Source organism: Camelina sativa, chromosome 11 (assembly GCF_030686135.1).
Source record: "Camelina sativa cultivar CO46 ecotype springtype chromosome 11, ASM3068613v1".
NCBI classification, from domain to species: Eukaryota; Viridiplantae; Streptophyta; class Magnoliopsida; order Brassicales; family Brassicaceae; genus Camelina; species Camelina sativa.
In genome coordinates this window covers 26,902,189-26,927,596 of record NC_141890.1, presented here as the reverse complement: position 1 = coordinate 26,927,596, position 25,408 = coordinate 26,902,189, and the positions used below count along the sequence as shown (strand labels likewise).

Here is a 25,408-nt window from a genome sequence, read left to right as displayed (position 1 = left end):
TCAAAGCTATTACTTCCCTCTTTTCAACTATTTCCCTGAGTTCCTTCAGCTTTTGTTCCTTGAAACGTCCTGGGAATGGCAGAGGTGGTTTGTAAGCAGGAGGAATATATCTGACAGGCTTAACAACTTTAGCGGGAACAACTCGATCCGTCACTCGATCGTGTGCGTGGTCGAGCACCTGGTTGAGTGATTTGCCTGCTTTAGTCTGCTGTGAATAACCTTTAATCTGAGCTTTAACTTGAGACAAAACCTCCCCAGCTTGAACTTCACTGTTCCCAGTGACAGCTTCCTCACAGTAATGGATGGCTTTAGCTGCAAACTCCCTTGGATTTTGAATAGCCTTACCAGGTAGTTGGTTTGGCTTAGGTGTTGATGTAGAGGCAATGTTGCTCTCCATGAACTTGATTTTAGAATTCAAGCTCTCAAACTTAATATTCAGGTCATTATAAGAAGAATCTAGCCTTTGGTTCATCTCAACAAACTTTTTGGCTGTTTCAAGCTGCCCATTTGCTTGTCCAAGTAGCAAATGCTGTATCATAGCTCTTAAATCTGGTTCTTGGGCTTGGTTGGTCTGAAACCCTGGTGGGGGACACATTGGAGCTTGGTAACCTTGTTGTTGCTGCTTGGGGACATAATTGTTATGCTGTTGGGGCTGTTGAGGAGGGTAGACTTGATCTTGAGGGTTTGCTACATTGGTGCTTCTGTAGGAGAGGTTGTTGTTCTTGAACTGATTATAACCTTTGAAGCCTCCTTGGTTCTGCATATAGCAAATCTCTGCAAATTTATTCTCCCCATCTTGAGCTGGAGTCTCTTCTTCACCAAGAAAATGTATATTCTTTTGCTGGCGGAGTAGAATCTTGTCCAACTTCTCATGAACAACCTTTAAATCCTTCTTATATTTCTCATCATGATCAGAAATGACAAATCTCACAGTTCTGTTATAGTCCTCATTGTAGTTCCCATCAGATTGTGCCAAGTTTTCAACTAGCTCCCATAGGTCTTCTACATTGTTGTTGAGGAAATATCCATTAGAGGTTGTATCCAATAGCATTCTGATTTTTGGTAAGACTCCTCTGTATAGTGTGGAGAGTAGAGACTCATTGCTAAAGCCATGATGTGGACATTGTGTTTGGTAGCCCTTGAATCTCTCCCATGCTTCACAAAATATCTCATTGTTCTTCTGAGCAAAACCAGAAATCTCATTCCTCGACCTTGCAGTTCTAGCATTATAGAAGAATTTAGCTAGAAAGGCCTTCTTACAAGCATCCCATGTGGTAATAGCACCAGTTGGTAGGGTCTTCTCCCATAGGTGTGCTTTGTCTCCAAGTGAGAAGGAAAACAATCTGAGCTTGAAGCCATCCTCACTAACACCATTAATCTTGGTGAGGCCAAAGAGCCTGTCAAATTCGTCAAGGTGATATAGAGGATCTTCCATTGGCAGACCATGGAATTTGTTTGCCTGAATCATTGTGATTAGCCCACTTTTAATTTTGAAATTGTTATTGGCAATTGCAGGAGGTACTATTCCTGCTCTCCAGTTGTGTGTATTTGGAGCATCTCCTGCACCAATGTACCTTGGTCTTTGCATGGGTGGATCCATCAGCAGTTGTTGTTCCTGTTCCTGAAGGATTCTGGTTTTCTGTTGCGTCAAGTCTCTTGGTAACGGTTGATGTGCTCAATGTACTTCTCAAGGTTCTTGTTTCCTTTCGATTTGGTTTGCATCAACAGACTCGATCAGCAGCTCGAACTGACACTCGGTCGAGCACTGACTCGAGTTGAAAACCTAACTGACTGAGATGAGAAAACTGACTCGATCAACCACTCGCACGTGCAGATGGTCGAGTGCTGGTTCGAGTTGGTACCTGAGATTCAAAACAACCAAGCAGATGAAGAGGCTAATCAGTAGTGATCAAGTGAACAATAAAACTTAATCTTAGACTTATGTAAATCCTGAATGTCACAAATAATTACTCGAATGGCAATGGTGCCAAATGGAAACTAATCTTTTTTTCAGGTTTACTTATGAATGAATGGATGATGCAGTCAAACAAACAGACATAAGTATAGATGATGAAGATGAATGATCTGGTGGAATGCAAGAGGTTTCAATTACTCTTATGATGTTGTAATATAAGAGATGTCAATCCATAATGAGTAAGATGCAAGCAATCAGGATGTGAACACTTATCTAAGTTAAGCCAAGTATGAAAATGGTTTAAACTAACAACCTAATGACAATGATGGAATTCAGAATGTAAAATTACTGAGATAAGAAACTAAATGATAAGTGAACAGTGTGAATAAAGCATATATGATACTAACAAGAGCAGGAAATAAACTAATGCCAGACAGTAAATGCAACATGATTAAACAAGGGTGAATGCAATGAAACATGAATTAAACTAGAAAGATGCAGAAAATAAACAAGAACTCTGGAAGGAGCTCGAGCAAGCACTCGATCATATGCTTGATCGAGTACTAGGTCGAGTGGGAAGATGCGAAGAACAGAAACAAAATCATCAATCAAAACAAAACAGAATGAAAGCAAATCAAACAGGAAGCGAATAACAGTAATCAAATAGAGAGATCAATAAACAAAGAAGGTCCTAGGGATGGGTTCATGGGCTGGACTTAAGTTATAATCACCTAAACTGATCAACAAATCTCAATCAACAGTGAGCTATCTCTAGACAATGATCTTCTAATACTTGTTAATCTATTCTCATGACAATAACAATCAAGCTCAAATACTCCTAGACCTAGTTCTCACTAGCTAAGACATATAAAAGCAGGCATTAAAGATTCAGATCATCAATGTCAAAAATCACCTTAAACATCCAATCTCTCAGGTTAAGTATGATAATCTCTAGAATTAGCCTTATCTAACAACTTAGACATTGGTGTGATGCTAAGAAGCTTAAAATCTATCCTTACCCTCTCAGATATAAGAACAGCATAGAGCATATCTAATCTAGAAGAGATATTTAAACAATCAATCTTGATCAGTCTAAGCAACCATAACTCTTATCCAGCCTTATCCATCCCTAAGATCCTAACACACTACTCAGAATCACTAAACATGATGAACAAAATCATAAACCCAGAAATTAATGAAACTTGCATGATTAGAAAGATAAGACAGAGATCTACAACAATGAACAAAGAAGCAAACTCAAAATCTTAATACTCAGAAAGTTATGGAACCAACAAGTTTCAGAAAATCTAGAGGAAATACAATAAAAGTGGATAATGATCTAAGCAAAAAGTAGAAAATTTTCCAAAAGGGTAAAAACTAGGTTTAGTAGATATTTTCTCTCTAAAGTGGCTTGTGGGCGGCCATAGAGTACAATAGGTATATACAGGAAAGAGGGGAAACCCTAAAATGGCTAGAAGACAAAATAGGAAGGCGGCTCGGTCAACTCGACCATATGCTCGGTCGAGTGGATGGTCGAGTGACCTCTTCTTCTGCTCCTTCCGGACGATCGAATCCCTCTCCTCATACGGTCGAGTGTCTGGTCGAGTGTGGTGGTCGAGTGGACTTCCGGACCTTGGTTCTTCTCTGCTCTGGCTCCTTTGTCTGCTTCTCTTGATAGCTCCATTCTACTTTAGCACTTCTCCATGCTCCTTCGGGTCTTAAATTACCTGATTATGCAAGAAACAATGCAATGCAATGCAATCCTACTCTAAAGTATAAACAGTCCTAAAATTAATCAATAATGGCCAAACAAACTAGTAAATGATGCAAAAGATACAAATAAACTAAGGTAAAACAAGGTGAAATATATGAACATCACCGAAAGTCGAACCTCCATTTCGAATTGCCTCCAATCTGTTCCAAACTCTCCCAAACGCTTCAGGAACCTATGGAAACATCAAACCAACCAACCCAAGAAAGAAACCACCACAAACGACATAGAACAACCAAACAAAAGAGATCTCAGGCTTAGATCAGCCATGATCAAGCACTCACATCTTTTGCAGGAAGATTTGGTTGCGAAACGGTGGAAACATCACCTTAAGAAGCTTCTCCTTCGTTTCCAGCAACAACTCTCCCTTCCACAGCCACAAATCTCACCAAAAACACCAAAAACAATCCTAAAAACTCTCAAGAACACCCTCAAACGCTTTCTCTACTTTTTCTCACTAAACGGCGACCAAAAGCACTAAAAAACCTTCGACCTGGGTCGCTTCTCCACTTATATACTCGGTTTGGACAACCCAATTAAACAACCAACCCAAAATCGCGAATTAAATAATCTACTCGAACCAGAAAAGCTGGTGTCGATCGACACCTATTCCCAAATCTCTCTATTTGGTTCACGGATGTTACAATTTTCTCCCACCAACAAGGATTTGTCCTCGAATCCCGCAGCACTGTCCATCCGGCAAGGACCTCCGTGCCACTGACAACACGGCTCGCACGTCCTCCGACCAGACTGAACACCGAACACCGTCAGCCAAGGTTTCCTGTGCAACTATCGCAACAACCGGCACACCTCCGACTGAACCCCGAGGTCTCCCTCTAGCGAATATACTTACATCCTAGACATTATTTGCTCACAACTCAGTGCTTCCCTCGTCCGTGGTTGCAACCAACGAAATATGCCAGCTCGCTTTCAGGCTACCCGCCTTAAACTACGGCATCCAGGAAGTCACTCACACCCACTCCCCCGCTCTCGGGATGCAACGCTCGAGACATACCGGTTCACTGCTGAGCCGCGGCCCACAGCTACGGTATTCAGGGAGTTTAAAAATCCCGCTCTTGGGTCGTCACCCTAAAGTGCGCTTTCGGATTGTCATCCGAAGCAACATACCACTCCCACTCTCTGGCCACAAAGTCCATCGAGCTATCGGTATCACATAAGTTGGGCCCACACGGCCTTGAGCAAACAAGTCTAATGCCATCGACTATCTCCTGACTAGATCTACCTAAATACTTTCCACAAAACTTTCTTTTTTAGAAACTTTCTAATTATGGAAACCTCTTTTTTATTAAAACTTTCTATTGATGCAAAACTTCTAATTATAGAAACCCGAGCTATTTCTCTTTTCTCATGACAACACCATCTTATGAATCTTAAAATAAATCTCATAATCGTTATAACCTCAACGAAAATACATAAGAAAAATTAGATACAAACAACACCGAGCCAACGACCCGCATCCCAAGCACCACCTCAACGGTCTCGCCTCCAAGGTCATGTTGGGCTGAAGATCCTCAGGAATCTTAGCCAACAACCGATCACCCTCGTGAAGATACTTCCTCAGCATATACACATGAAACACCTTGTGGAACGTTCGCATAACTTGAGGCAACTCCAGCCTATATGCCATTGGTCCCACCCGCTCAACCACTCTGAACAGGACCATGTACCTCGGACTCAACTTAGTCTCTGTCAATGACCTGTTTGGACCCCGCAACATGGCCATCTTGAGGTATACTCTGTCACCCACTTGAAACTCAAGATCCTTCATCCTCTTATTAACATAACTCCTCTGCCGATTCTGAGCTTCTTTCATATTCAGCTTCAAAACCTGAATCTTCTCCGAGGTTTTCGAACAAAGTACGCACCAAATATGCTCCTCTCTCCCACCTGAGTCCAACATAACAGTGTACGACATTACCTCCCGTACAACGCCTCATATGGAGGCATCCCAATACTAGTCGGGTAACTTTTGTTGTAAGCAAACTCAACCAAGCTCAAATGATCTGCCCAATGACCTCCCCAATCCAGCACGCACATCCTCAGTAGATCCTCCAAAGTCTGGATCGTCTTCTCTGACTGACCGTCCGTCTGAGGATGATATGCTGTACTCATATGCACCTTCGTGCCCATTTCTGCCTGAAAATCTCTCCAAAACACCGAAGTGAACGGCCGACCGCCACCTCTCAGTAGACCCCATGTCCAATCTCAGTCGATAGGCCCACTTTTCTTAATTGGTCTCATGCCCTCTCAGTAGGCCCATGAGCCCATCTATATCCGACAGTCGGTTTGCTACGTCTGGAAAGCTTTAAAAACTTGTTACCATCCTTACAAATCACCACATGATCTTTCCTTATATATATATATATATAAATACTAGGTGATACCCCGTGCTACAGCACGGGGTTATATATTTTGTTAGTTACTTTTTTTGTAATTTGTATTTTTGTAATATAGTTTTTTATTTTGACTTATTTTCTTTGTTTATATAGTGTTTATTTGTATATTTGGGGTTATACAGTAAATTGGAAATCTTAATAGAGTAAGTAGTTTGTAAAATGTAGCTTTTCACGGAAACAGACACACCGCAATATTGGATAGTAGTTTTGTAAGAGAGTAGACATTCCGCAATATCGGATAGTATTTTTGTAAGAGGATAGACACACCGCAATATCAGATAGTAGTTCTGTAAGATGATGTGTTTTTCTTTATTTTGGTTTGTCGTCAAAAGAGGAGAAGTTGCTTGTTAAATTTTAATGTGAGATATTTCAATGCTTAGGAAACCATTGTATTTATAGTGAGATTAGGTATATTTAGGTTATCATTTAGAAGTTAATATTTGATATATCAAATCTCAACAGAATTGTAAAAAACCAATCTAATTTATAGTTTTATAAAAATACATGTTTTAACGGGTTTAACTCAAACTTTTTTTTATATTTTAATTTTTTTAAGAGTAAAAATATTAATATTAGTTAAATATTTTATAGACTTAAATATATTATAATATTTTAAACATTCGAAGGAGTTCAATTATTTATAATAATTTAAACATTCGATAAAAATTTAAATATTAATAATCTCTTAAACTTTTTTTAAAAACGTAAATATAATATAATATGTTTACTTTTTAAAAGTTTAAATATGCTCAAATATAGAACCAAATTAAACTGTTAAATTTGGATACCTGATAAATCAAGTTTCCTGCTCATTTGTACTCAAAACATATTAGTCATATATTTATAGTGATTATGAACCATATTCCAAAATATTTAGTCGATGTAGGATATACAGTACACATTTTCTGTAAATTAGTTTACAACTTTACATATATATAATTTTTGCGTTTTTTATTCTTTCCATCTATACTAATCATAATTAATTACTATAATTTCGTTAAGGAAATATTGAAAAATCTAAACTAAATGATGATTTGTTTTTATTTAATTGTATTAAGTTGATTTGTTGTTTCCGTAAATATCTCAAAATATAAAAGCAAATCAAATAAGTTTACATATATATACAATTTCGTACTTAATCTATTGATTATTTTGGAAGCAACATAGTCACAATCCATAAGTATTAAAGATTTCTCATTATTATTAATATTCGTAATAATTATAGGGACTAAGTATGGTAGTAGTTAATATTTGATATTACTGAAGTCATTAAATACTCGATACCAGTTTCCTCATTTATAGGGATTATACCTCTGTTTGGTGACGGAAATAACTACTTTTGAACCATACCAAAAACAGGATCCGAATATTATAAACATGGAGTACAAACAGATCCGCGAATTTTATTTCTTCTGTTTCCGGGTCATACAGGATCCGGGTCATACTTAATTTAATTTAATTAAGTGATTCTTTAATCATTTTTAATAAAAAACGTACCAAAACAAAGTTATGATCCAATTTGAGTCTAGTGAGTACTTCAGATTTAATAGAATAGATTCTACCGAATTAAACACATAACACATTTTGACAAAAAAAAAAAACATAACACATATTGTAACTCATTAATTAGTTGAAAATTTAAAATAAATTCTGCCGATACTTTAAAAACTTTTTAATAACATCCCTTTCAAGATTTTCCGAGTGTGAACAAATCTTGGAATATAAATTAGTTTGTTCTCATAGATCGATAGACAAAACTTAAAAAATGTAACGATATATATTGAGCTACTGTTACGGAAAGGGCCACATATACAGCTACCATACTGTTTCTTAGTGACGACAAAAACAAAAATGATATCGGAAAATCTTTCGTAGTCAAGTTTATTATTAAAAATTAAAGTACTCCAATAAAACATGAATACAAGGGAATCAAAACATGATTATTAGAAATGTAAACCTTATCCAAGTTTTCAACACGGATTGCTGTGAGTTAGTAAACTCAATAAGTCATATCTAGTATTTAAGTATATATATATATATATCAAGGGAACTAAAAAAACAATTTATTCACATCTTGTGCAACTCCACTAAAGTCATAGAGTTGTCGCAAACTTTTTTCACTACTTTAATTAATCACACTTTTGTCGTAGTTTCTTGCAACTGATTTTTTTCACTATCCCTTGAAGTGTTTTGGCGTGGACTGTATTTGGTACCAAAATTCTACTAACTAATTCATTGGAGTCACTAACAAAAATGATGTACTAACAAAAAAGTTTTAGGTTTCTTGTGACGGACGGACTGATGGTGATGGACCTGAGGTGATTTGATTTATTTTTCTGGAACTATGGAGATACTTATCAACTTCACTGGCACTGCACAGTATATGGAAAACTGGATAATCCATAATTTGTGCCTTCATGCTCAGATTTATAAAGAAAACTGTTGTCGTCTTTGGAAGATGTTGGTTGAAAATAATAAAGGGTAGGTCATGATACATGGGCATTGATTTTTTTCTTTTCTTTTTTGGCGATAAAATTACTAATCAAATTCTCAACTAGATTATTTATAAATCACCCTTACTATATTACTGGCTAACAAAGAGCTTTTGCCTTCATGTGTATCAAACATTTAGTCTTTGCATGATGCTATGAGGATGGATTGGAGGATATGATATCTTTAAATTGATGAAGTTACATATTACCAAAAGATTCTCCAAACTCGGATCTCCACTCCCACAGAAGAAAATTCTCGAAAACAGCACCAAAAACTCACCCAAAACCCAAAAACACAACAAAACACGTGTTTCACTTTAGTCGTTATGCACAAAACGAACTATGCATCGATCGATACACCCCCTAAACCGGGATTACAGTTCGCAGGCGTTAAATATGTTATAATTAATTAAGTTTTTTTTGTTTTTTAATAGAAATGATGCAATGTTAATATTTTATTGTATTGACCAAAAAAAGTTGTGTTATTGAATTGTGATTTTGTTTAGATATTTTCATAAAGGTATCATAATTAAGAAAAGTAAAATATTGAGGTTAGATTTTATTACAAATATTTCATCCAAATTTGAATATTTATTAAAATGATAAATGATTAATTATGCAAATCTTACAAATAAAAGGTTAAAACACAAAATATATTTTAAAAATGTTAATATAGATATATGTTTTGATATAGACATGTTTTGAATTTATTACAGGTTATCTACGTGATGCGAGACTTAATGGTTATCCTTATCCAAGTTTTTTGTGTCCAAAAAGGTACGCACATGTCAAAATTATTTGGGAGAATTGGAAAAAATGACATTTTTAAAGATAAATGTTCATATATACTTTTATTTTTTAGGTTTAGTCATATAGGTTTTATAATAATTAAAATCCAGTTTTATCCTTAATTTTCAATTGTCATTAAATAAGAAAATACAATAAACTATTTTAAACTATTCACAAAAATTTTTTTAAAAAAAAGTCGATCGGCCGAAGAAACGCAGACAGATCTCCATGGCAAGTAACCCCACCTCTCGTAAAGAATTCATTTGGTCTTCGATCTCCATCGCTAGATATTACAGATTTCACGGCCTTGATCTGCTCTGAGAAACTTTCGTAAACTACTTGAAGAATGGCGAGAAGCGGTTGAAGACGATGCTGAACGTACCGAAAATATGCCTTTGCGGTTTATTACTCCCCTAGTCACAATTCAGTTTCCTACCCGATCCAAGAGATTGAATCGCAATGTTTGGGTTAATCTTTTTGCTTATGATATCTACGGTTCAACCACTATTATCAGTTCACCTGCCGCTCTGTTTGATCCTTCAAACCCACTAAAAGGTATAATAAACATAAGTGACCAAAAAAAAAAAGAGAGAATAGTAGTTTTTGGTTCGGCAAAGGTTTAACTGGGATAGAACTTGGTTAATATATAGGTCCATGCGGAGTGGATTAAGGCTGAACTTCCGGAGAAGAAAGCAGTATTGGATTTTCCATACGTTGGATGGGCATGGTCAAGATTGAATAAGATATGGCATCGTGCGTTCTCCTATAATATTGGAATTGTCTCCCACTTATTCACGATCCTATGTTTGTTTAGTTGGCAGTTAATTTATGAACATCTTTCTTGTGTATTTAAGAAACGATTGTCTTATGGAATGATATGAAGAGAAAATTGCACTAACTTGTTCTAAAGTCTTTGAGAACCAAAGTGTTCTTGACTTCTTGTCCTTTGTTCTTGATAACATTGATTGTCCTAAATTGGGACCTATCACAAGTAGCGTCATCAGCTGATGGTACTATAAACTATGATCAAATAAGAAAGTTTATAGTGGATAACGGAGCAACAACGGTTTATAACTCGACGGTGGTCGGAGATTATTGTTACGCTGGCTTATAAGAGTATTGTGACAAAAGTTGGATACCCAGTCCTAACAATCAATTGGGATCATACCTAGATATTAGATAAATATTTAGTTTCCTTTATTAAAGATTCACTTCCTATATTTAGTGGTCTTTAAAAGTTTCAGTGTATACATTCTACTTTTTCGTAGTAGATATCTACTAATTTTCTCAGAGATATAATAAAAAGAATAAAACATATTCTAACGTTTTCAGAGCATAGAGTAAATCGTAGAAGAATTGCACTAAAATTTTTTAAAACATATAGTAAACCGTAAAATACACACTCTGAATTTTGTAGAATTTAGAATTTTGGACTACTAAACTATTTAGAACATAAACTATTCCTGAAATTAGTATAACATGTACAAAATGTTAGAACACATAATCCATTTTTTTCAGAACAGAAGAAAACGTTTTCTAAATGTTTTATATCAAATTTTATCCATCAAAAAAATAATTTATACATTTTTTTTTAAATTATTTTACTTCTATTATTATATATCTACTTATGTTCCTATATTTCACTTCTCATTAACTTGATGTATTCGATGCAGCAAAGGATTTTTCATTGTAAGGTTTACTAATACATTAACCGAAAAATCACAAATTTCTTCTTCATGCTAGAGTTACACAAAACAATATTTTCGAAAAGAGTAAGGTTAAGAGCACAACTTTACTTTGTTATAGAACCAGCATTTTCAGACCCGTCTGTGGTCGAACCAGTAAACCACGATATACAGTGTTCTGATGAATATATATTTGTCAACCAAAAAGATAGAAACATATATGTTGAGAACAGATCACACATCTGATAGATGTGAAGGAAGTTGAGTAATATATAAAGGGTTAGAGCCTCTCTATTCATTGCCAAATGGTTTTGAGTTGGAAGTCCATATCAACCCTAATTTAACATGGTGTCAGAGCAGACGATTCTTGTAGATCTAAATTAAAGCTTCCGCGTTAGTGTTCTTGTGATCTCAATGACCATGGGATGTGAAGACGATGGTGGTGATGAAGATGAACCCGACGAAGATGACGTGTAGCAAAGGAAAGTGGGGTTTGTGTCATGTTGAGTTTTTTTTTCTTTTAATAAAGTTAATGGGATTTTGGATTTGAGATACTCGTTACTTTTATTTTGTTGAATTGGTTTTTTTTTTTTTTTTTTTTTTTTTTTTTATTACAATGATTAATTGGGGTTTTCTTTTATTTAAACAAACGATGATGGTTCTAGGGTTTATGGCTTATAAGGGTTTGGTTATGATTTTTTTTTTCACAGAGTTTTTATTTGGTAATAGTTTTACCATTATGGGGGAGTTTTTTGGAATGCTCACGTTTTTTAGGTCAATTTCTTTTTAGTCCGATTTGTGTTATCAGTCTATTAGAGTTTATACACGTTGACCCGTTAATTAATTCAGCCCTGATGGAGGCCCGATCACCCCATTAATTGATATCCTAAAAGAAGGCCCAATTCCATGGAGATAGCTGAAAAAAAATTAGAGCATTAGCCCGAGGGGGAATGATGGATTATGTCGAGATTAACGGCTAGAAGAGCCATTATCTCGAGGGGGCGTGTTGAGAAAAGATTCCATATCTGATAGATGTGAAGGGAGTTGAGTAATATATAAAGGGTTAGGGCCTCTCCACTCATTGCCAATTGGTTTTGAGTTGGAAGCCCATATCAACCCTAACTAGGTTTGAACCCGCGCGGTACACCGCGGGACGAATCATATTTATATTTTATTTTAAATATATTAATTAAGTACAAATTATATGTATATATTAGTAAAATGTATGTAGTTAATATTAATTTATATTATAAATTTGCTCTTAAATTTATTTGCACAATTTAATTAAGAAATTTATATAAATGATATTTTAGCTTGTAAGTGTATGTATTTATACTACAACTTATCTTAACCTACTTGCTCTAATTGTTTTTCTAACATCACAAAATAACTCATTTAACATTTGGGCCTTCAATTCTACATGAGGGCCCATTAGCATTTTCTTCTTCCTTCTTCTTCCACCTTACGACACAACAACTCTCTTCTTCTTCTCTTTCCTTTCTTCTTACGATTTTTTTTTGTTCTTTCCTCTCTTGTTTTCATACTTGATTCTCTTGTGTAGGATTAATCAAAGATGAAACTCCAACAGAAACACCTGATTCTTGTTGGTTCGAGGTTTGTATCTAACCAATTCACAACTTAATCGCTTTGTAATTTTTGTGGTTGTTGATCTTCAAATTTTACCCCTTTCGAATTAAACATCACCCAAAAGATATTTATAGATCTGATGACAATAATTTCCGATTATAAATTGATAATCATGAAAAAACAAATTCAAAATTTGGGGTTTATATAATTTTAAAATAGAGTATGAATTTTGTAAGTTTGTATTCGTTTAAGCAACTATGCATCTCAGAGACCTTAATTTAGGTTTAAATATGAATCAAAATGATTATTTGTTTCATTTTAGTTGTGTTTCAAATAATCTGTTTTTTTCTTAACATATGGAATTTTACACCAGATTGACAACAGAGAATCAATCACAAAGTTAAGGAACTATGTCAATTTTTAACATCTTTTATTCTTCTAATTATGTCTCAGATGAAAATCCATTAAGATAGTGCATCGTCTAATATGGTTGTAGGATGGTCGGCAACGTCAACAGGTTAAAAATGTTGGTTCTCAATATTACTGAATTGAATTTTATTAATTCAACCTCTGATAAAGATCCAATATGTAAAGTATGAAAAAAGCCAATATTGGAGCATACTTCAAATTATAAAAACATATAGAACGTACTCAACATGATTGTTTTAAACATTGCTAGCGCACTTCAAAAACAAAGAACATTTAAGTATTTCCAGTTACTGTCCGTCTGTCCCCAACGATTTGAAATCCTGAACATTCAGCTTTTCATTTCATACTTTATGTCCCTGCAAAATCAGAACTGGATACATTTTTCAAGTTAGTGTATCGAAAGTAATCTTCGAAGTGGTTTAAAATAAGTTAATATAAATTGCATTGTTTTATGATTTCTAGAACAGAAAAAGAAGGGGTTTATTTCATTCAATCAGCCAAAGAACTTTAAAAATAAGTTACTAAATAAACTAAATGTTTTGATGATTTCTATTTCTTCATGACAATTGTTTGAGTCATCAAACTCACTTCGTATATCGATGATGTGTTGGTTTGAACTGACCACAGCAAATACTGAAGCCAAAATGTTCAACTGATCTCCACTCTCCTGGAATGATCTTGTTTTCGAACCGGTTGATCAAGTCATTTTTTACGGAAACGTGGATCTTTAAACCCTGAAATGACATTAGATTTGGTAAGTTTAATAAGAATACAACTTGAATATGCAAGTGTACAAAATGGTGATAGTTTTAAATTATATTCTTTTTACTCACTTCACTTGAACGTCAACGAGTACCATGTCCAAGGTTTCACTAAATTTTGTTGTATAGGTCTTCCAGGTATGAAGAACCCGAACTTGAACTTTCCATGAACTCTGGTAAGGCTTATTATCCCGGAGAAATGCAAAGGATGCAGCCATTGCCAATACTTTTTGTGTGTTTAGCGACTTTTAAAGGAGAAATGGTAAGTGTTTTGATGATTTTCATAATGAGTTTGAAGACCATATTTATAGATGAATAGTAGTTCAGGGTTTAGCTTAAAAAGTATTAATGTTATTTTTTTGTGAAAGCAAAAAATCTTGGATACGCGCTAAATTAGAATGAATGATGATTGATTTACGGGAAAGATTCAATATATGATCGTAACAATTTAGAATATTTTTGAGATTACGAAGAGATTATTTAGGCGTGATTGATTGAGTATATGATTGATTAGGAATGTTTTAAACTACTCGAGTATATGATAAGAATATTCCTTTCGTGTTTTGTTGGAAGGAAGAGGTTTAAAATTTAATCAGAAATTTAAATTGAACCAAATTGAATTTATTTTGGGTTAGATAGTCTGATTTCGCTGACCCGATCCACCAACATGTCGGGCTTGGTAAAACGCACGTCCCTTTGATTAAACGGGTCGGGTAATTGATTCTCTTTTTTTTTCTGACGTTTGTATCCCTTTCAATTTCGAAAAGGCTAGTCCTTCTTATTAAATTGGATAGCAATTGCTGTAAATATAATGAGGATTTCAGACATTTACCCAAACGTACTTCTCTTTTAATTATATAGAGATTTAACATTATATGATTCGAGTAGGAAAAGTTCTGATCATATATATCATACTCGAACTAATCAGTTCTAAATTCTCTGTTATTATGTCAGATAAAAATTGTAACACCCGCGAACCGAATTCCTGGTTTAGGGATGCAATAGGTGCATCGGTCGATACAAATTTGATTTGCTCGGTCGAGTTTTAAGTTAAACGCTGCATTTTGGGTGAAAGAAAAACCCTTAACTCGAGTTTCTGTCTCATTAGTCGTGTTAGCCGCTTTTGAGAGAAAGAAAAGAGAGAAAAAGTGTTTAGAAGTGTTCTTGAGCGTTCTTGAGGTTTTGGGAGATTGGAAGTTGTTCCTGTAGAGATCTGTAGCTGGGATCGTTGTAGGAGCTTCCTGGAAGTGTTTTCTTGCTTGTTTGAGGTTCATAATCTTCTTGGCAAAGGTAAGTGCATGACCATGGCTTATCTAAGCTGGATATTTCTTTGACATGTTTGTTTATGTGTTGTTTGGCTTGTTAGAATGTTATCTGAGATTTTGTGAGGCTTTCTTGTGTCTTGTGATTGAGTTTGTTGCTTTTAGGAACGAAGATCCAGCGAGAAGTTTTGGGGAAACCGATGCTCGGCATGTACGTCAGTCGATGCACTTTGTGCGTCGGTCGATGCAATGCGAGGATGACACAGATTGACCTAGGAGCGTCGGTCGATGCAACTAGTGATTTCATGCTATGTCGAGCATGCGTCGGTCGATGCAATGTGAGCATCTGTCGATGCAAGTGAACCTTGCATTGGTCGATGCAGATTATGCGTCGGTCGATGCAATCCCTTTTGGTGTCGGTCGATGCAATCCCTTTTGGTGTCGGTCGATGCAAGTTTGGCGTCGGTCGATGCAGTGCCTGGTTTGTTTGTTGATTGTTGATTGATGGTTAGAGTATCTCTGTTGCTTGTGTGTATAGCCCAGTAGATGGGAGGATTGCATTACTGAGTGTTTATAAAATACTCATGCATTGCAATTTGTGTTTGTGGTGCAGGTAAAGACAAAGTGTGATCATGGAATCAAGGCAATGAAGAGGAGGATTTTCTAGTGGCTCGCTTGTTTGTCTGACTTCTGTTAGGTTGCTAGAGTCGAGTACTAGAATATTGTTTAGGATTGCTGGTTCTCTGGTTTACGTGGTTTGGATCATTAGTTTATGATTGGAATTATTATTTGATATTGGTTATTGGTTTATCGGATATTGGTTGGATATTGGTATTGTTTATTATTTCCGCTGTTTGGTGTGATTGTGGTTAGGTTGCTAGTGGGTATGGGACCACTAGCTGTAGAGTATATTTATTTATTATTATTATTTATTATTTATTATTTTTAATAAAATGGGTCGGGTCGTTTCAAAAATAATCATACAAGTAAAAAATAACAAAGAGGGTGTATTGAAACCATAATTTTGTAGAATTTGATGGGATTTAGGAAATTTGGAATTTTGATAGATTTTAGGGAAGTTGATATGATTTTCTATAATTTTTTTTCAAATTCCACCTAAAACCATAAGATTTGGATTTCTGTATTTTTAACTAAATAAATCCTCTCAAATCCTCCAAAATCCCTAAAAATCATCATTTCAATAACAGTGGATTTTAAAGTAGATTTTTAAATCATCAATCCAATAATAGTGGATTTTAATAGACTTTTTAAAATCCATAATTGAATAATATATGATTTATAAATTTTACACAAATCACTAAAAATGTGAAAATGAATACATTTTATCGATTCTTTTAAAGTTTAGAAATGGCATATTTGACTAGATCCTTGCGAAGTGTCTTGCCCGATGGAGTCTTTGGTATGGAGTCTATAAATGCGACCTTTCTTATTTTCTTATATGGTGCCACCTGTTTATCATATCAACTAAAATCCATCACCTAAGTTACAAAACATTACATAATTGAATTGAGTTATATATATGGTTGTGATCATGAAAGCACCTGTTTAGAAATAAATTCGATAACTTTTTTCTCACAGAGATTGCTCTCAGGTTTTCGTGTCACGTAAGCCATCGGATATTGTCCTGCTTCTTTATCCGGAAACCTTTGTGATGCAAAGAAACAGATAAAAACTTTATATTAGTTTCAGTAACAGGAGCCAGAAAATTTAGTCATAGGAATCATAAATTTTTTGTAAGAAAAAAGAAAAGAAAAATTATTATAATACCATAAAAATGATATAAAGAAAAAAAGCTGTGGACAAAAAAACTATAACCAGAAAAAGCAAACCGAATCAAAATAAATGATTTCTTTTAATTGTGGTTAGCCTATATACCTATTTGCTTGTCATTTTTATTAAGTTTTTGATTTTTGGTTTGGTTGGTTAACACTTTTTTTTTTATAACTTAGAGTAAATTTTCACACCTATGGAAAGAATGGTCTGGATCAACAGAGTGACTCTTCCACCAAGCTAGGACCACTAGCACACCACCTCGTGGTTTGAATTATGTTAACAAATTGATTGATATATCATTTCTATCATTTTTTGTTTTGTAAAAAAATACCGAATAATCTAAAAACTGGAACCAGGCTAAAACCAAACCGATTTACATCTGATTTTACCTTTTTATAAAACTATTAATTCATAAATCTGAAACAACTAATTGATAACCAAACCAAATAACATACAATTTTTATATGATTTTAATTTTTTATTGGGGTATAATAGGATAAGTATTTGATGGGGGTCAAAAATATTTTATGAAGGGGGTCAATTTAAATTTTTTATTAGAATCTAAACCATTTTTTGAAAAATCATGGGTGTTAATTGACCCCCATGATTTTACATTGCCTCCACCACTAATTAGTTTTATGATTAGGATGAGGTACGGTTTTTCGGTTTCCTTTTGGTTTGGTTTTTATGATTTTATGGTATTTAATTTAGTTTTATAAAAACAAAATCCATATAGAATTATAGATGCAGTAAATTCATCAGTTTTGTTATTTTGGTTTTATGGTTTAAACTGAAGTATAAATAAATTATAAAAGAAAAATTAAGAACTTACGGAATAACTGCTGCGTCGAGAATATCAGGGTGATTCAGTAGGAGAGCCTCTAGTTCAGCTGGAGCTACCTATTATATAATCCAAAACATTATGTGATTTAATTTCTGAAACATGGCAAACTAATTATATTTATCCCAGAGGCAAAATGAAAATATGATTTAACCTGAAAACCATTGTATTTGATTAGCTCTTTCAATCGATCCACAATAAAAAGAAATCCATCGTCGTCTATATAGCAAAGATCTCCTGTTTTAAGCCATCCTTCTGAAGTAATAATTTCTTCTTCATTTCTAAAATAACCTTCAAACACAAAAAGGTGCATGACTATGTTAGAACTTAGAAGAGATCATGACAAAAAAAACCTAGTACGATTTGATGGAGCATGTTTTATTAATTAAATAAAATATTATATCTAATTTACCTTTGGCAATAGAAGGCCCTTTAAGCCAAAGCTCTCCCGTTTGGTTCACACCCATGACCAGGCCTGTCTCCGGATCCACAACCCTCGCTTCTGCACCACACGACAACAATCCCACCGCACCGTATCTCCGACTCTCCTCTACAGAATCTATCGAAGTTCCTGCACCGTTGGATTCCGTCAATGCGTAGCCTTGATAAACATTAACCGTTGGATATTTCTCCATAAACCTTTCTGTAACCTCCTTGCTCAACGGTGCTCCACCGCACCGCACTGTTCTTAGAAAACTAGCGTCGTACTTCGCCTTTATCTGATCCGCTTTGTTTATCATGGCTACTAAAACTGGAGGCACGAGAATCAGAGTCGTGGCTCTGTATTTCTCAACCGCTGCCAACACCTCGCCGAGCTCGAACCGAGGTAGAATGACAACGGTAGTACCTGACGTCAAAGTGGCCATAACAGAGTTGAGCAAACCAAACGTGTGGAACAATGGAACAGTGCATAGGAAGGTCTGTTGTGGCTGTTCAAATGGCTCCGCAATGTATCTCGCCACATGTGCTATTAGGTTCCCGTGAGACGAAATCACACCTTTGCTTCGTCCTGTTGTCCCTGACGAGTAAAGCAACATCGCTGTATAGTCTTTGTTAACTTGGTTTCTCACTCGTTGTCCACTTGGTTCTTTCTTCATCATCTCACCTAATATTCCAACCACTTTGAGTCCTCCTGGAGCGCGTTGAATAGGTTCAACGCGGTCCAGGATGATGGAGATACAGGAACCGGAGATTTTATGAGCCAGTTCCGGGGTTGTAAAGGCGAGCTTTGGATTACTATCGGCAATCTGTATAGATATTTCACCGGCAGTATTGAGAGGATTCGCGGTGGTGACGATAGCGCCGAGAGACATGACTGATAGACAAAAGATGGGGATGGTGATGGAGTTGGGAGAGAGGACGAGGACAACGTCGCCTTTACGTATTCCCACATCATTGTGAATACAGTCGGCGACACGATCCACTGCTCTCCATAAATCAGAGAAACTGATGCGAAGGTCCATGCGAGCGTCTATGAAGGCAGTTGTGCCACGGTGTGTTTGGGATGAGATGAATGTGGTGACGTCGAGCGATTTGTTTAAAGGAAGAGCCAATGGTATGCGTTTACTGTAAAATGTGGAGTTTGCTTTGCAGAAACCATTTTTTGGATTGATCAGTGATGACAATATTTCGGAATTAGTCATTTTTTTCAAGTTAGTATTAGATTGTTTGGTGGATAGCTCTTAGACTGTTACTATATTTATATTAGAAAAAATAAGCTGACACAGACGGAAAGACCAATCAAGCACTGAAATGGGCGTTATTGGTTGGTAAATTTAATAGATTTTTAAAGATTTTAAATGTTGTGTAGAATATGTTATTATTAGATCAAGATTTTTTAAAATTTTATTAAATTTTAGTGTTATTAGTTTGTGATTTGTAAAAAAATCATTTAAAATCTTAACAAATTTAGGTTATCAGATTTAGATTTTTATAAAGTCAATAAAAGCTTTGTGTTATTCAATTAAAACAAAAAAATCTAGGATTGTTAATGAATTTAATCTATATATACATTTTTGGAGACATTTATAAAATAAATCCTCAAGTTGGCACTTATTTACAGACATGCCATTAGCATTAAAGAATTAATTTAATAAACAAATTAACTCTACTTAGATTTGATTTTTTTTTATAGAAACTATTTGTTTTAAAAGGTAACAAACATAATTGTAAATGAATACAAATTTTATTTTCTTATTTTATAAGGAGGTGAGTGAAAAAGTATTGTTCTTTAAAAATTTGAAAAACTGATTTGATAAAAAATGACTTTTAACCTCACATACTATATTTTACTTTCACGAGTTTCGTATGATGAGTTTTTGCGAATTAAATTTTTTTGAACATGTTGCGTGATCCGCCTAGCATGGCGGGTTTGGACTATAGAACCAACACTAAAACTATTAGTTTATTTCATATACTATAGATTTGTAGTCATAGTTTGGAAAATTAACTTATAAATTATTTAGTATATGAACTACAAAATATTACATATACTACAACACGTTCTTAATATTCGAAAAAAAAAATTGTATACACATAAAAATATACACTAACATACCATACATGCTTATACATCTGTTTAATTATAGAAAATAAAACTAAGTGTTTTAAAATTGTATACTTATCTAATAACAAATTTAATGTAGTTAGGTTATAAACTATATAAAATGTAAGAAGAAGAAAAAATATTCTAAACAAAATTATAAATTAATTAGATAAAATTTAATTAATTGGAAATTTGAAAACTAAATAAATTAAAAATATTATTTAAAATACATTAATTTATAATTTAGTCATGCGGTGTACTGCGGGTGAAAACCTAGTTATTATATTATTGATTCATGATTTTACACATACTGAGATTGTTTAGATTACTTTATGTGAGAGTTATTGGTTTGGAATTTTAATAGAATTTTAAAAACTTTAAATGTTATGTAAAATCTGTTGTTATTAGATCAAGATTTTATTAAACTATGTTAAAGTTTAGTGTTATTAGTTATTGATTTGTAAAAATCATTTTAAATCTTAACAAATTTGGGTTATTGAATTCAGACTTTTATAAAGTCAATAAAAGCTTTGTGATATTCAATTAAAACAAAAAAATCTAGGATTGTTAATGAATTCATTTATTATGTTATCGGTTCATGATTTTTCACACTTTTTTATAAAATAAAGTCATGGAAAGTATCACAAAAATACAGAAATTGTTTGAATTACTTTACAAAATTTTAGAAAACTATAAAATATTCTCTACCAATCCTTAAAGTTTTTTCACTTATTCATTTTTGATGATTTCGTTGAAGTTTTCAAATTTTTTATAAATTAGCATCTAACAACACCGCACAAATCTTGAAATTTCCACCAATTTGTCCTAGTCAAAACTATTGTTTTCGTTTTGTTTGTAGTACATGTAGCAAAATTAAAAAACGTGATATAACAATTTTTTTACGAAAATCTTATACCGAAAGTATTCAAAGTTAATTACAAATACAGTGTAAAACTAATATATTATTATAATTTTAATATGAAAGTGGCAAGACCTAGTAGAATCTAGATGTAGTTCCAGTTTATTATTTTTCCATGTCAACTATCACTAAACATACAAAGACACTAGACAGTGGGTATGTCTGTACAAATCTACGAAACTGACGACCACTACTAATCAGGTACTTGTTACATCATATATATACTTAGGGTTTATAAAAGGGAAAAAGATGAAACAAATTAGGTGTACTGCGCTATCATGTTTTAGCGTTGGCTATAGAATTTGCTATAGGTCTTAATTTGGCTATGAAATCTCTAATATGTTGTCATAGTTTATACAAGTTTTACAACCCTATTACTCATTTTGAATTTTCACAGTCCGTACTAAAATAATTAATAATAACTAAATAAATAGATCTTAATTTGCCCATGATATAATAGTTGTTATAAACAAGTTTTACAACCCTATAGTTCATATTTAATTTTTACATTTAGTACAAACAACAATTAAACAATTTTTTAAAAAAGTACTGTCGGCACTACGACACATTTCGATCTGTCGACATTTTGTGTGCGTTGTCATTTCATTTATTGTTTATTTTTCTATGTTTTTAACAAATCAAATCTTATATTCGGCCTAATAAAACTAGGAAATTACACAGTTTGACACTCTTCACATATAAAACGCAATCTCTTGTTATGGCTGAGACGAGAGATTAATTAGAAAGAAATTTTCACATATCATTCAAAAAAACATTTTCTTTCACCAACGAATGACAAAGTCATATTAACTTCTTATGAAATAATCACTAACTAAAAACTAACAAAAATACCCTTATAAGTGGATAACCAGCTCTTAGTTTGGTAAGCAAACCATTGCAATTGTTTAGTTTCTATAAAACAAAAATTAAAATTAAATATTAGGTGTAATTAACCTTTAATTGTTGTCCGCCGGCTTAAAAATACAATTTTTTTGTTTCTGGGGATATTCTTGTTGTCCACCGGCTTAAACCTCTCCTCTTCTAGGCGTCGTATTCTACCTTGTATTCTATCTTGGTTGGAACCAAGTTTATCAATAACATCAGTTGACAAAAAAAGTGTAATTAACCTTTAAGAGAACTAGAAAGAGGGAGAGAGAAGAACACGAAGTTCACTATCTCGCCAAGTAAAATTTAGGTAATTTGGGTAAGATTAATAGTTAGCCTACATAATCCGGCCAGTTTGGGTGTCTAAAATTCCAGCGAGTGGGATGTTTGCAATTCTGGCATGTTTGGATGTGTTAGAAGATTCAGTGAGTTTGGGTATGTATAATTCCAGGGAGAAGAAAAAGTGGAGGAAATTTTCAGTGAGTTTTTGTGTGTAGACCTCCGGTGAGAAGAAGAGGAGGAAATATCTGATGTGTATGGGTGTGTAGAACTCTAGCGAGAAGAAGAAAAAGAGAAAATTTCCGGTGAACAATAACGAGAATATTAGCTAGGGTTGCTGAAGAAGATATGTGAAAGATGACTACAAAATTACAATAATATCCTTCATCAAAACTGATTTTTGGGCGTACACTAAACAAAAAAACGTTACGTATGTACACCAAAATGCAACATACACTAAAAAAAATCCTTACCTAGTACATATTTATATACATATCTTATATTTTTGACACCTCTATAACTATGTTCAACTGTATGTATATTTATATTTAATGTGGGATATCGATATGGTCATGAAACTTTGTGGAATCCCTAGACCAACAGGTGATCTACAAAAGTTACGTATAGGCGAGTGTCAGTCGACACCAGGCGGGTGTCAGTTGACACCACCCCTTTCAGCAGGCGGCAAATACCTGTTTTCCTAGTTTGTTTGTGTTTGTTTGTTGTTTGATAAACATTAGATTCTCAATTGCTTGTGTGTATAGCCCAATAGATGGGATGATTGTCTCACTGAGTGTTCATGAGAATACTCATGCATCACAATTGTTGTTTGTGGTGCAGGTAAAGGTAAAGTGTGATCGTGGAATCAGGACAATAAAGAGGAGGATGTTCTAGTGGCTCGATCAGTTGTTGTCTGGCTACTGTTAGGTTGCTAGAGTTGAGTCCTTAGAATGTGGGATAGGATTGCTGATTCAATGGTTTTTGTTGGAATGATTCATTGGTTTAGTTATTATGGAATTATTATTATTAAATCCAATAATATCGGGAACAATGAATGGTTTCACCATGTTGTGCTTCACGAAAGACAAAGAAATATTAGAAATGATGAAGATGATGAAGATAATGGTGGTGAAAAACATGCCTTTTTATAGGATACTAAATAACTGCATTTTGATTATCACAAAAGCCCTCTTCATCATCTTCATTGTTCCCGATTTTGATTATATGTTGTGAAGTATAACATGGTGAGACCGATATTTGCAACATTGACCGCAATTTCAAATCCATCTATGGAAGAATCTTGTGGGCGGATGAATAATGGCAAACCTTATGCGCATAATGTTAGACAAATACCATATAAAAAAGAAAATGAACTTCCTAGAAACTGGGAGATAAATTCATTTGATAATTTTTCTCCGTCATTGCTTGAAATCTCTTTGTTTCTCGTGTATTTAACCTTTTTTATGAAAATCTGGACTAAAACAGTTACATCTTTTTGATGCGGAAAGATATAACAAAGATCTAGAGATGTTGTTAGTTCAAAAAAGAAAAGAAAAGAAAAAGATCTACAGAGTTATGGGCTCACTGAAGCAATGCGGTTTGCATTTCATATAGTAATTCATTTCAGTATTGGTAAATCTTCAAAACCAAAAAAAGAAATAATAGTAGATACAGAATATATAATTAGATTTCAATGTTTTTTCCCTACTTACTCATACCTAATTCTTTCACTTGTTTTAATGTATAGTAAGGTTATGTGTCAAGCTTAATTGATCACTGGCTAGGATAAAAAAAAATTATGAAATTCGAGTGTTGAGTCAAAGTTTAAAAGTAATGGAAATTTTCTTTTAGAATAAGCCTCGGTTTTAATAAATGTGGCTGATGTTTTAGAAATTTTCTTTCGGCTAAAATTGTTATTTTCCAGTATTATTATAATATATATATATATAAACATCTTGTAAGGAAATTTTGATATTCGTTCTTGGAGTTTTAAACTATTTACCTAAATTCGAAACTAATATTTATCATATTTAACAAAAGTTTCCTAAAATCGCTTCATAATAAATCTCAATTACTATTTTTCAAATTCCTTGTCTGCTTTCATCTTTATATGATTTTATTTGTTTTTTAAAATATTTTATTACATAAAACATATCTACAATAAAAATAGAAGGTTTTTTTTGCATATGTTGCAATTTGAATTTTCTAAAACAGACATATATTACTCAATCGAGTTTTTTAGAAAGTGTATATATAACGTTCTATATCGGATATAAAATTTTAGACAATGGTTAAAACTATTATAAATAAGACTAATATGCTTAAGGGACGAGGTTATATAGCAGGACGGTTTGGATCTGAACAAACGCGCCGACTCTCTGCACTTGCATCGATCCTCCCATCTACTGGGCTATACACAGAAGTGAAAAGACAAGCACAATCAAATACACAAATAAACAAGTAAACCAAACATCTCCGAACAAACATGCCGACTCTCTGCACTTGCATCTATCGACGCACTCTTTGCGTCGACCAATGCAACATCCTTGCGTCGACCGTCGACCGGTGCTACATCCTTGCGTCGAGAAATGCGATACCTTCAAATCCCTAGATGCATCGACCGATGCAATGCCTTCTGCATCACCGTCAAAATCTAACTGCGTCGACCAATGCGCTACTTGAATCGATTGATGCAGTCACGTGACGGAATGCTGATAGACAGGTTGTCACCCAGGGTATCAATCCCCTATGCAGTTGTAGTACAAAGGGTTATCAATCCAAATGGTTGTGTATTGCTAGCAGGAAGGATATGATCAGAACAATGCAAGTCAACACAAGCAATTAGGGTTTTGGTTCTAACGATTCCTAAAATAAACAAAGTAAAAGAATATAAACAAGTAAACCACACGACCTAAGCACTCGATGCAAGCAATCGAGTATAGGATTGAGTGGGGTGATCGAGTATGCAAGTGAGATATGAACAGCTCGAGGTATTAATCGATACAGGTTATCGTGTACCTGATCGGGTAAGTAGTCG

The 25,408-nt window shown here is 34.2% G+C and overlaps 1 protein-coding gene, 2 long non-coding RNA genes and 1 other non-coding gene across 5 annotated transcripts; 3 read left to right on the top strand and 1 right to left on the bottom strand.

Moving 5' to 3' along the window:
- Positions 1 to 1,106: 1,106 nt before the first annotated feature.
- On the top strand, positions 1,107 to 1,213 carry LOC147934452 (small nucleolar RNA R71). The gene has a single exon (XR_015573286.1). It is a non-coding gene; the product is annotated as a small nucleolar RNA R71 (small nucleolar RNA).
- Positions 1,214 to 9,493: 8,280 nt separating this feature from the next.
- On the top strand, positions 9,494 to 10,282 carry LOC147934451 (uncharacterized). Its single transcript, XR_015573064.1, has 2 exons — positions 9,494 to 9,939; positions 10,035 to 10,282. It is a non-coding gene; the product is annotated as an uncharacterized LOC147934451 (long non-coding RNA).
- Positions 10,283 to 13,109: 2,827 nt separating this feature from the next.
- Positions 13,110 to 15,952, top strand: LOC147934450 (uncharacterized). The gene is made up of 2 exons (XR_015572351.1): positions 13,110 to 13,839; positions 13,976 to 15,952. It is a non-coding gene; the product is annotated as an uncharacterized LOC147934450 (long non-coding RNA).
- Positions 15,953 to 16,370: 418 nt separating this feature from the next.
- LOC104724160 (4-coumarate--CoA ligase-like 8) lies at positions 16,371 to 19,488 on the bottom strand. 2 transcript variants are annotated; one of them, XM_087475043.1, is made up of 5 exons: positions 18,156 to 19,488; positions 17,898 to 18,034; positions 17,735 to 17,802; positions 16,671 to 16,773; positions 16,371 to 16,593 (listed from the first exon to the last, which is right to left on the bottom strand). In XM_087475043.1, the coding sequence occupies exons 1-5, from the start codon at positions 19,384 to 19,386 to the stop codon at positions 16,585 to 16,587; spliced, it is 1,548 nt and encodes a 515-aa protein (XP_087331169.1). In that variant the 5' UTR covers positions 19,387 to 19,488; the 3' UTR covers positions 16,371 to 16,584. The 2 variants fall into 2 exon arrangements, with proteins under 2 accessions (XP_087331169.1, XP_010440913.1); XM_010442611.3 differs by having other exon boundaries at positions 16,371 to 16,577; positions 18,156 to 19,463.
- Between the last annotated feature and the right edge of the window lie 5,920 nt (positions 19,489 to 25,408).